Genomic DNA, 12,392 nt, shown 5'->3' on the forward strand with positions numbered 1-12,392 from the left:
GCCAACAGAAGAAGATCATCAAAGGTAAGGCATTTTTTATATCGCTCTTTCTGACTTTCGTGTCGCACCTGCCTGGTTGAAATATGTTTTTCATGTGCTTGCATGTGGGGCGCTGTCCTCAGATAATCGCATGGTATGCTTTCGCCGTAAAGACTTTTTGAAATCTGACACATCTGAAATCTGAATTATTACACTTGTGATTTTATGAAAGTTAAATATTTATAATACTGTAGTTTGAATTTCGCACACTGCAATTTCACCGGATGTTGGCCAGGTGGGACACTACCGTCCCACCTGCCCATAAGAAGTTAAATTTGTAACAAAAAAATAGCATTTTCATAGACGGACTTGAAAGCCAGATTAGTGATTGTTGCAAGAAAAAGCAGGTTAAACTATTTTGATAAAATAATTCAACTATTATTGTGTATTATGGTTGTGGAAGGCTTCCATTTAGCCTAAGTATAACTTCACAAGCCCTGAATTAGATTATTGCTGACTGTTTGAAATGGAGTGTCTTAAATGTACAACAACGCTTATATAGAGAAGAAAAAGAGGGTTTGCAACAACACATCTGCCATGCTGACCATCAACACGGGGCCCCTCAGGGGTGCGTGTTTAGTACCTTCCTGTACTCTCTGTTTACACATGACTGTGTGGCCACACATGACTTCAACACCATCATTAAGTTTGCCGATGACACAACTGCTGGCCTGATCACCAACGATGATGAGACAGCCTATAGGGAGGAGGTCAGAGACCTGGCAGTGTGGTGCTAGGTCAACAACCTCTCCCTCAATGTCGGTAAGACAAAGGAGTTTATTGTGGACTATAGAAAGGTGAAGGCTGAACACTCCCCCATGCACATCAACAGGGCTGTAGTGGAGTGGGTCGAGAGCTTGAAGTCCCTCTGTGTCAACATCTCTAAGGACCTATCATGGTCCAAACACACCAATACTGTCATGAAGAGTGCAAGACAACGCCTCTTCCCTCGGGAGGCTGAAAAGAGTTGGCAAGGGCCGTCAGATCCTCAAAACGTTCTACAGTTGTACTATTGAGAGCATCTCGACAAGCTGCATCAGCTCTTGCTATGGCAACTGCTTGGCATCCGACCGCAAAGCACTACATAGGGTAGTGCGGACGGCCCAGTTGAATTAACTAAATAGTTAACTTTTTACACCAGCTCTGTCAGGAGGAATGGGACAAATAGTTAACCAAATAGCTACCCGGACTATCTGCATTGACCCTTTTTGACTCTGTACACACACACACTGGACTCTACCCACACGCTCACACTCCAACACATACACATGAACACACACACACTTACTCACACAACACGTATACACAGGCACATTGTCGCCACACAGACACTTACACACTTATCACAGACACTGCTGCTACTGTCTATAATCTATCCTGTTGCCTAGTCACTTTAACCCTACCCTATGTACAATTGAAGTCGGAAGTTTACATACACTTATGTTGGAGTCATTAAACCTCGCTTTTCAACCACTTCACAAATTTCTTGTTAACAAACTACAGTTTTGGCAAGTCGTTTAGGACATCTACTTTGTGCATGATACAAGTCATTTTTCCAACAACTGTTTAGATTATTTAACTTATAATTCATAATTCTTATGTATCACAATTCCAGTGGGTCAGAAGTTTACATACACTAACTTGACTGTGCCTTTAAACAGCTTGGAAAATTTCAGAAAATGATGTCATGCCTTTAGAAGCTTTAGATAGCCTAATTTACATTATTTGAGTCAATTGGAGGTGTACCTGTGGATCTATTTCAAGGCCTACCTTCAAACTCAGTGCCTCTTTGCTTGACATAGGAAAATCAAAAGATATCAGCAAAGACCTCAGAAAACATAATTGGAAGTCGGAAGTTTACATATACCTTAGCCAAATACATTTCACAATTCATGACATTTAATCCTAATAGAAATTCTCTGTTTTAGGTCAGTTAGGATCACCACTTTATTTTAAGAATGTGAAATGTCAGAATAATAGTGGAGAGAACTATTTATTTCAGCTTTTATTTCTTTCATCACATTCCCAGTGGGTCAGAAGTTTACATACACTCAATTAGTATTTGGTAGCATTTCCTTTAAATTGTCTAACTTGGGTCAAAAGTTTTGGGTAGCCTTCCACAAGCTTCCCACAATAAGTTGGGTGAATTTTGGCCCATTAATCCTGACAGAGCTGATGTAACTGAATGAGGTTTGTAGGCCTCCTTGCTCACACACGCTTTTTCAGTTCTGCACACACATTTTCTATGGGATTGAGGTCAGGGCTTTGTGCTGGCCACTCCAATACCTTGACTTTGTTGTCCTTAAGCCATTTTGCCACAACTTTGGAAGTATGCTTGGGGTCATTGTCAATTTGGAAGACCCATATGCGACCAAGCTTTAACTTCCTGACTGATGTCTTGAGATGTTGCTTCAATATATCCACAAGTTTCCGACCTTATGATGCCATCAATTTTCTGAAGTGCACCAGTCCCTTCTGCAGCAAAGCACCCCCACAACATAATGCTCCCATTCTCGTGCTTTGCGGTTGGAATGGTGTTCTTTGGCTTGCAAGTTCTTTGGCTTGGTGTTCTTTGGCTTCCACTTTTTCCTCAAAAGATAACCAAGGTCAATATGGCCATACAGTTCTATTTTTGTTTCATCAGACCAGAGGACATTCCTCCAAAAAGTACGATCTTTGTCCCCATGTGCAGTTGCAAACCGTACTTTTATGGCGGTTTTAGAGCAATGGCTTCTTCCTTGCCGAGCGGCCTTTCAAGTTATGTCGATATAGGACTCGTTTTACTGTGGATGTAGATACTTTTGTACCTGTTTGCTCCAGCATCTTAACAAGGTCCTTTGCTGTTGTTGTGGGATTGATTTGCACTTTTCGCACCAAAGTACGTTCATCTCTAGGAGACAGAACGCGTCTCCATCCTGAGCGGTATGACGGCCGCGTGGTTCCATGGTGTTTATACTTGCGTACTATTGGTTGTATAGATGAACGTGGTACCTTCATGCATTTGGAAAATGCTCCCAAGGATGAACCAGACTTGTGGAGGTCTACAATTTTTTTTCTGAGGTCTTGGCTGATTTCTTTTGATGATGTCAAGCAAAGAGGCATTGAGTTTGAAGGTAGGCCTTGAAACACCTCCTTAGATAAGCATGCCCCGTTCAAAAAATGCAGAACTAAGAACAGATATAGCCCCTGGTTCACTCCAGACCTGACTGCCCTCGACCAGCACAAAAACATCCTGTGGCAGACTGCAATAGCATCGAATAGTCCCCGCGATATGCAACTGTTCAGGGAAGTCAGGAACCAATACACTCAGTCAGTCAGGAAACCAAAGGCCACCTTTTTCAAGCAGAAATTTGCATCCTGTAGCTCTAACTCCAAAAAGTTCTGGGACACTGTAAAGTCCATGGAGAACAAGAGCACCTCCTCCCAGCTGCCCACTGCACTGAGGCTAGGTAACACGGTCACCACAGAAAAATCCATGATAATCAAAAACTTCAACAAGCATTTCTCAACGGCTGGCCATGCCTACCTCCTGGCTACTCCAACCTCGGCCAACAGCTCCCCCCCAGATAGCAGATGTTCTGAAAGAGCTGCAAAACCTGGACCCGTACAAATCAGCTGGGCTTGATAATCTGGACCCTCTATTTCTGAAACTATCCGCCGCCATTGTCGCAACCCCTATTACCAGCCTGTTCGACCTCTTTCATATCGTCTGAGATCCCCAAGGACTGGAAAGCTGCCGTGGTTATCCCCCTCTTCAAAGGGGGAGACACCCTGGACCCAAACTGTTACAGACCTATATCCATCCTGCCCTGCCTATCTAAGGTCTTCGAAAGCCAAGTCAACAAACAGATCACTGACCATCTCGAATCCCACCGTACCTTCTCCGCTGTGCAATCTGGTTTCCGAGCCGTTCACGGGTGCACCTCAGCCACGCTCAAGGTACTAAACAATATCATAACCGCCATCGATAAAAGACAGTACTGTGCAGCAGTCTTCATCGACCTGGCCAAGGCTTTCGACTCTGTCAATCACCATATTCTGATCGGCAGACTCAGTAGCCTCGGTTTTTCTAATGACTGCCTTGCCTGGATCAGCAACTACTTTGCAGACAGAGTTCAGTGTATCAAATAGGAGGGCATGTTGTCCGGTCCTCTGGCAGTCTCTATGGGGGTGCCACAGGGTTCAATTCTCGGACCGACTCTTTTCTCTGTATATATCAATGATGTTGCTCTTGCTGCGGGCGATTCCCTGATCCACCTCTACGCAGACGACACCATTCTGTATACTTCTGGCCCTTCCTTGGACACTGTGCTATCTAACCTCCAAACGAGCTTCAATGCCATACAATACTCCTTCCGTGGCCTCCAACTGCTCTTAAACGCTAGTAAAACCAAATGCATGCTTTTCAACCGTTCGCTGCCTGCACCCGCACGCCCGACTAGCATCACCACCCTGGGTAGTTCCGACCTAGAATATATGGACATCTATAAGTACCTAGGTGTCTGGCTAGACTGTAAACTCTCCTTCCAGACTCATATCAAACATCTCCAATCCAAAATCAAATCTAGAATCGGCTTTCTATTTCGCAACAAAGCCTCCTTCACTCACGCCGCCAAACTTACCCTAGTAAAACTGACTATCCTACCGATCCTCGACTTCGGCGATGTCATCTACAAAATAGCTTCCAATACTCTACTCAGCAAACTTATCACAATGCCATCCGTTTTGTTACTAAAGCACCTTATACCACCCACCACTGCGACCTCTATGCTCTAGTCGGCTGGCCCTCGCTACATATTCGTCATCTACAAGTCCATGCTAGGTAAAGCTCCTCCTTATCTCAGTTCACTGGTTACGATGGCAACACCCATCCGTAGCACACGCTCCAGCAGGTGTATCTCACTGATCATCCCTAAAGCCAACACTTCTTTGGCCGCCTTTCCTTCCAGTTCTCTGCTGCCTGTGACTGGAACGAATTGCAAAAGTCGTTGAAGTTGGAGACTTTTATCTCCCTCACCAACTTTAAACATCTGCTATCTGAGCAGCTAATCGATCATGCAGCTGTACATAGTCCATCGGTAAATAGCCCACCCAATTTACCTACCTCATCCCCATACTGTTTTTATTTATTTACTTTTCTGCTCTTTTGCACACCAGTATCTCTACCTGCACATGACCATCTGATCATTTATCACTCCAGTGTTAATCTGCTAAATTGTAATTATTCGCCTTCCACCTCATGCCTTTTGCACACAATGTATATAGACTCTTTTTTTCTACTGTGTTATTGACTTGTTTATTGTTTACTCCATGTGTAACTCTGTGTTGTTGTCTGTTCACACTGCTATGCTTTATCTTGGCCAGGTCGCAGTTGTAAATGAGAACTTGTTCTCAACTAGCCTACCTGGTTAAATAAAGGTGAAATAAAAAATAAATAAAAAAATGTAAAAAATTGACTCAAATTATGTAAATTTGCCTATCAGAAGCTTCTAAAGCCACGACATCATTTTCTGGAATTTTCCAAGCTGTTTAAAGGCACAGTCAACTTTGTGTATGTAAACTTCTGACCCACTGGAATTGTGATACAGGGAATTATAAGTGTTTTATCTGAATGGGGTTGGGGAGAAAGCACAGCATGTGGCCTCAATTAGCCCAGCTAGCTAGCTTCTCTAGGCTACTCCAGTCAAGACCGGCACTGTTACAGTGGGGCAAAAAAGTATTTAGTATTTATGCAAATAAATTCATTAAAAATCCTACAATGTGATTTTCTCAATTTTTTTCTCATTTTGTCTGTCACAGTTGAAGTGTACCTATGATGAAAATTACAGGCCTCTCTCATCTTTTTAAGTGGGAGAACTTGCACAATTGGTGGCTGACTAAATACTTTTTTGCCCCACTGTATATGGGATGATAAATAACATTGTGGCTGCTACAAGTTAGCTAGTCTTGGCTGTAACCGAGTTGGCGCCTTGATTGTCTCTTTCTTTCAGCCCGTCTGCTCACTCCCATTTCACAAACACCGCCCCCTCTGCAGCTGCAGCTATAGAGCACCAGCCTCTCTCCTTCGCGCAGCAGTACTCAGGTTAAAAACTTTTAAAATATATATATATTAATAATGAATATCTGACAAACATTCATGATACTATTCTAATAGTGAAATTAATTCAAACCTCCATCTCTAGTGTTCAACATCAGGCCCATTGGGTTTCCTGAGGATGAACCATACAGACCCGGTTCAGCCCAACCCTCCTGACAGATGTCTATTCTCCCTCATTAACATCTGCAACACGCTATCTTTCACAAATAGAGCAAAATCCATTATCTGTTTCTGCCATTTCCACATGCAGCAGCCGAGCTCATATAATCATTAATCATGAAGCAGGGAAGCAGGCAGGGAGACAATATAGTCGGCCATTATGTTGTTCTGAGCCCTGCTCGCTTGATGAGAATATGAAACTAGAGTGTCTCTCTCTATCCCTGGTTGTTTCATTTCACAGCTTCCATAACAGCCCTGGTGATGACCTGAGTGACAATATACACATTCATCCTACCTGCCTCCCAGCTTACCTGCATGTCTCCCTGCCTCCCAGCTTGCCTGCATGTCTCCCTGCCTCCCAGCTCGCCTGCATGTCTCCCTGCCTCCCAGCTCGCCTGCATGTCTCCCTGCCTCCCAGCTTGCCTGCATGTTTTCCTGCCTCCCAGCTTGCCTGCATGTTTTCCTGCCTCCCAGCTTGCCTGCATGTCTTCCTGCCTCCCAGCTCGCCTGCATGTCTCCCTGCCTCCCAGCTTGCCTGCATGTCTTCCTGCCTCCCAGCTTGCCTGCATGTCTTCCTGCCTCCCAGCTTGCCTGCAAGTCTCCCTGCCTCCCAGCTTGCATGCCTGTCTTTCTGCCTCCCAGCTTGCCTGCATGTCTCCCTGCCTCCCAGCTTGCCTGCATGTCTCCCTGCCTCCCAGCTTGCCTGCATGTCTCCCTGCCTCCAAGCTTGCCTGCATGTCTCCCTGCCTCCAAGCTTGCCTGCATGTCTCCCTGCCTCCCAGCTTGCCTGCATGTCTCCCTGCCTCCCAGCTTGCCTGCATGTCTCCCTCCCTCCCAGCTTGCCTGCATGTCTCCCTCCCTCCCAGCTTGCCTGCATGTTTCCCTGCCTCCCAGCTTGCCTGCAAGTCTCCCTGCCTCCCAGCTTCCCTGCCTCCCAGCTTGCCTGCATGTCTCCCTGCCTCCCAGCATGCCTGCATGTCCTCCTGCCTCCCAGCTTGCCTGCATGTCCTCCTGCCTCCCAGCTTGCCTGCATGTCTCCCTGCCTCCCAGCTTGCCTGGATGTCTCCCTGCCTCCCTGCCTCCCAGCTTGCCTGCATGTCTTCCTGCCTCCCAGCTTGCCTGCAAGTCTCCCTGCCTCCCAGCTTGCATGCCTGTCTTTCTGCCTCCCAGCTTGCCTGCATGTCTCCCTGCCTCCCAGCTTGCCTGCATGTCTCCCTGCCTCCCAGCTTGCCTGCATGTCTCCCTGCCTCCAAGCTTGCCTGCATGTCTCCCTGCCTCCCAGCTTGCCTGCATGTCTCCCTGCCTCCCAGCTTGCCTGCATGTCTCCCTGCCTCCCAGCTTGCCTGCATGTCTCCCTCCCTCCCAGCTTGCCTGCATGTCTCCCTCCCTCCCAGCTTGCCTGCATGTCTCCCTCCCTCCCAGCTTGCCTGCATGTTTCCCTGCCTCCCAGCTTGCCTGCAAGTCTTCCTGCCTCCCAGCTTGGCTACATGTCTCCCTGCCTCCCAGCTTCCCTGCCTCCCAGCTTGCCTGCATGTCTCCCTGCCTCCCAGCATGCCTGCATGTCCTCCTGCCTCCCAGCTTGCCTGCATGTCCTCCTGCCTCCCAGCTTGCCTGCATGTCTCCCTGCCTCCCAGCTTGCCTGGATGTCTCCCTGCCTCCCTGCCTCCCAGCTTGCCTGCATGTCTCCCTGCCTCCCAGCTTCCCTACCTCCCAGCTTGCCTGCATGTCTCCCTGCCTCCCAGCTTCCCTGCCTCCCAGCTTGCCTGCATGTCTCCCTGCCTCCCAGCTTGCCTGCATGTCCTCCTGCCTCCCAGCTTGCCTGCATGTCTCCCTGCCTCCCAGCTTGCCTGCATGTCTCCCTGCTTGCCTGCATGTCTTCCTCCCTCCCAGCTTGCCTGCATGTCTCCCTGCTTGCCTGCATGTCCTCCTGCCTCCCAGCTTGCCTGCATGTCCTCCTGCCTCCCAGCTTGCATGCTTGTCTTTCTGCCTCCCAGCCAGTCAGCTTGCCAGTCTTCCTGACTCCCAGCCAGCCTTCTTCCTGTCTCCAAGCCTAGCTGCCTGTCTTTCTCCACCTCAGGTCAGCTATTACATGAGCTCACACTAGGTGTGGCTTACAGTATAACATCACAGTTTTATTGTACAGGGAGAAGGGGACTGGATACAGTATATACTAAATCCCTATATCCACTAGTCTCTGTCCTAACCTTGTTGTCCTATCTGCAGCAAGCTAGCCTAAATGCTAACGGCAGCCGTTGTTGCTCATTCCTGTCTGTCTGTGTCATGAATTTTAAAATGAACTTTGAGCTGCCATCTTGGCAGCTACTATTTTATGAGCAGCTATGTCTGTCAAGCTGGCAGCTGCTAGCAGATAGTCAACTAGCTATTCTATTGTGCTCCAGAAATGAATGGGCACTAAGGAAGCGAAGCCGTAAAGGAGAATTGACAGTGTGACACAACTTGCTTTAGACAGGATGCAGAGCAAAAACAAAATGGTAGATTTAATGTGGAAGGCCACTGAAATTACTTTTCAAAACAAATACAACACCGTGGTCTTATGTCATGCCATACAGCTGTGGTGTTATAAGGGCATAGTGAGGCATATGAGAACAAGGTCAGTGAGACACCTACCCGATCTTGGCCTTCTGTTTGGGCTTGGACGAGGGCACAATGCAGGCTTTCTTGGATGCCTTGGACCTGGTCTTGTTGCCTCGGTCCCTCTCCCTGTCTCTGTCTCTGTCCCTCTCTCTCCTGTGGGCTGAGGAGCTCCCAGAGGGGAAGCTCTCTGGACTCATAACCCTGGGGATGTTCTTCTCTCCTCTCTCCCGGGCCTTAGCAATGGCCTCATGGATGATCCTGTTAGCCTTCTGCTGCTTGTCCTCCCCAGCCTCCTCCATCAGTTGCTGCTGCTGCTGCTCCCTCTGCTCCTTCACCAGCCTCCGCTGGGCCCGCTTCTCCAACGACGAGCTGTAGGAGGATGAAGACGAGGAGGATGAGCTGCTCTTCATCGGGGGGCTGAGGACCCGCGCTGCTGTGTGGCTGTTGGGACCATTAGCATTCTTGTTCTTGGGAGGCTGAAGAGGAGAGAGAGGAGGGGGGGATATTAATCAGACTGAGGGAACACATATACCAACAGGATGATGTCATTATAACATACATACATCTGCATTAATAGCAAGACTGGAAAGAGCTGTGTATTACAAAGGACTCTCGCCCTGATCTTAATGTCATTTCCTGCAAAGCGGATGATCTTGTGGTCGTTAACACACACACACACACACACACCTTAATCCCCACCCCACCCCACACACACTAATCCCCCCCACTATGTTCATGTTCTCATATAGCCAAACCAAACCGACATTCCTGAATTTCAGACTGAATAGTTAGATCATTTAGCTCCTAGTTCTCACATTCCCCCTCAGTTAACCCTCCACAGCCTCTCACACATCATCTTCCCCTTCAGTTAACCCTCCACAGCATCTCTCACACATAATCTTCCCCCTCAGTTAACCCTCCACAGCCTCTCTCACACATCATCTTCCCCCTCAGTTAACCCTCCACAGCCTCTCTCACACATCATCTTGCCCTTTAGTTAACCCTCCACAGCATCTCTCACACATCATCTTCCCCCTCAGTTAACCCTCAACAGCCTCTCTCACACATCATCTTCCCCCTCAGGAACAGAAGTGTGAAATGTACCATATCAGCTTTGCTGCCTGGAATGAGAGTCAAGTCACCCAGTCAGGCTCAATAAGGAAATGTTGTAAACACAAAGGAATGGGATTACAAAAGTGAATCAGTGAAGCTCTGAAAAACCCCCATGTGCATAACAATCAAGCTGTATACTTACACTGCTGCTTAGTGACGTGGGGAGAGAGAGAGACATAGACAGAGAACACTGAAAACAACAGCCAGCTGGACTAGAAAACACACACAGCAGAAGTCACAACAACACTGTTAGCTAGTTGGCTGTACCTCTCTTATTAGACCCTCTAAGCCTTGATAATGATATAGCCTTGACAGAGGCTTGATAATGATATAGCCTTGATATAGGCTTGATAATGATATAGCCTTGACAAAGGCTTGATAATGATATAGCCTTGACAGAGGCTTGATAATGATATAGCCTTGACAGAGGCTTGATAATGATATAGCCTTGACAAAGGCTTGATAATGATATAGCCTTGACAAAGGCTTGATAATGATATAGCCTTGACATAGGCTTGATAATGATATAGCCTTGACATAGGCTTGATAATGATATAGCCTTGACAAAGGCTTGATAATGATATAGCCTTGACATAGGCTTGATAATGATATAGCCTTGACATAGGCTTGATAATGATATAGCCTTGACAAAGGCTCGATAATGATATAGCCTTAACATAGGAGTGATAATGATATAGCCTTGACAGGTTGCAAGTTCAAACCCCCGAGCTGACAAGGTACAAATCTGTCGTTCTGCCCCTGAACAGGCAGTTAACCCACTGTTCCCAGGCCGTCATTGAAAATAAGAATTTGTTCTTAACTGACTTGCCTAGTTAAATAAAGGTTAAAAAAAATATTTAAAAAATAGCCTTGACAGAGGCTTGATAATGATATAGCCTTGACAGAGGCTTGATAATGATATAGCCTTGACATAGGCTTGATAATGATATAGCCTTGACATAGGCTTGATAATGATATAGCCTTGACATAGGCTTGATAATGATATAGCCTTGACATAGGCTTGATAATGATATAGCCTTGACAGAGGCTTGATAATGATATAGCCTTGACAGAGGCTTGATAATGATATAGCCTTGACAGAGGCTTGATAATGATATAGCCTTGACAGAGGCTTGATAATGATATAGCCTTGACAGAGGCTTGATAATGATATAGCCTTGACAGAGGCTTGATAATGATATAGCCTTGACATAGGCTTGATAATGATATAGCCTTGACAGAGGCTTGATAATGATATAGCCTTGACAGAGGCTTGATAATGATATAGCCTTGACAGAGGCTTGATAATGATATAGCCTTGACATAGGCTTGATAATGATATAGCCTTGACATAGGCTCAATAATGATATAGCCTTGACAGAGGCTTGATAATGATATAGCCTTGATAGAGGCTTGATAATGATATAGCCTTGACATAGGCTCAATAATGATATAGCCTTGACATAGGCTTGATAATGATATAGCCTTGACATAGGCTTGATAATGATATAGCCTTGACAGAGGCTTGATAATGATATAGCCTTGACATAGGCTTGATAATGATATAGCCTTGACATAGGCTCAATAATGATATAGCCTTGACAGAGGCTTGATAATGATATAGCCTTGATATAGGCTTGATAATGATATAGCCTTGACAGAGGCTTGATAATGATATAGCCTTGACAGAGGCTTGATAATGATATAGCCTTGACATAGGCTTGATAATGATATAGCCTTGACAGAGGCTTGATAATGATATAGCCTTGACATAGGCTTGATAATGATATAGCCTTGACAGAGGCTTGATAATGATATAGCCTTGACAGAGGCTTGATAATGATATAGCCTTGACAGAGGCTTGATAATGGTATAGCCTTGATATAGGCTTGATAATGATATAGCCTTGATATAGGCTCAATAATGATATAGCCTTGACAGAGGCTTGATAATGATATAGCCTTGACATAGGCTCAATAATGATATAGCCTTGACAGAGGCTTGATAATGATATAGCCTTGACAGAGGCTTGATAATGATATAGCCTTGACATAGGCTCAATAATGATATAGCCTTGATATAGGCTTGATAGCCTTTTAAAGACAAACAACCAGTCACCAGAATATCCCATCTGCTGCTGTGTCTCTACCCCACTACCTCACAGACATACTGAAAGTGTTGCTCTCTGAACTTTCTGCTAGCCACACATTTTCCCCCCTAGTCACATAGATTGCAGCAGCACAAACTTTCATTAAACAGACACAAAGAAACAGAGACAGGCAGGACCAGCACACTGACATTCAGCCAAACTAGAATAAATAATATAGACAAGGTTGATACGTGATAAAATGGGAATAAAACATGGGCTGAGGTTTATTCCCTTGGGGTG

General features: G+C 45.9%; 1 protein-coding gene across 8 annotated transcripts in view; it reads right to left on the reverse strand.

Moving 5' to 3' along the window:
• The window catches only part of LOC112264215 (chromodomain-helicase-DNA-binding protein 9-like), a 131,884-nt gene that overhangs the window by 77,290 nt on the left and 42,202 nt on the right, over positions 1–12,392 (reverse strand). For all 8 annotated transcript variants that reach the window (XM_042331025.1, XM_042331027.1, XM_042331026.1 and 5 more), the window contains one exon: positions 8,924–9,366. In XM_042331025.1, the coding sequence (XP_042186959.1) occupies positions 8,924–9,366 (443 nt within the window). The remainder of the gene's footprint in view (positions 1–8,923; positions 9,367–12,392) is intronic.

The sequence above is a fragment of the Oncorhynchus tshawytscha genome, linkage group LG12 (assembly GCF_018296145.1).
Source record: "Oncorhynchus tshawytscha isolate Ot180627B linkage group LG12, Otsh_v2.0, whole genome shotgun sequence".
Classification (NCBI taxonomy): domain Eukaryota; kingdom Metazoa; phylum Chordata; class Actinopteri; order Salmoniformes; family Salmonidae; genus Oncorhynchus; species Oncorhynchus tshawytscha.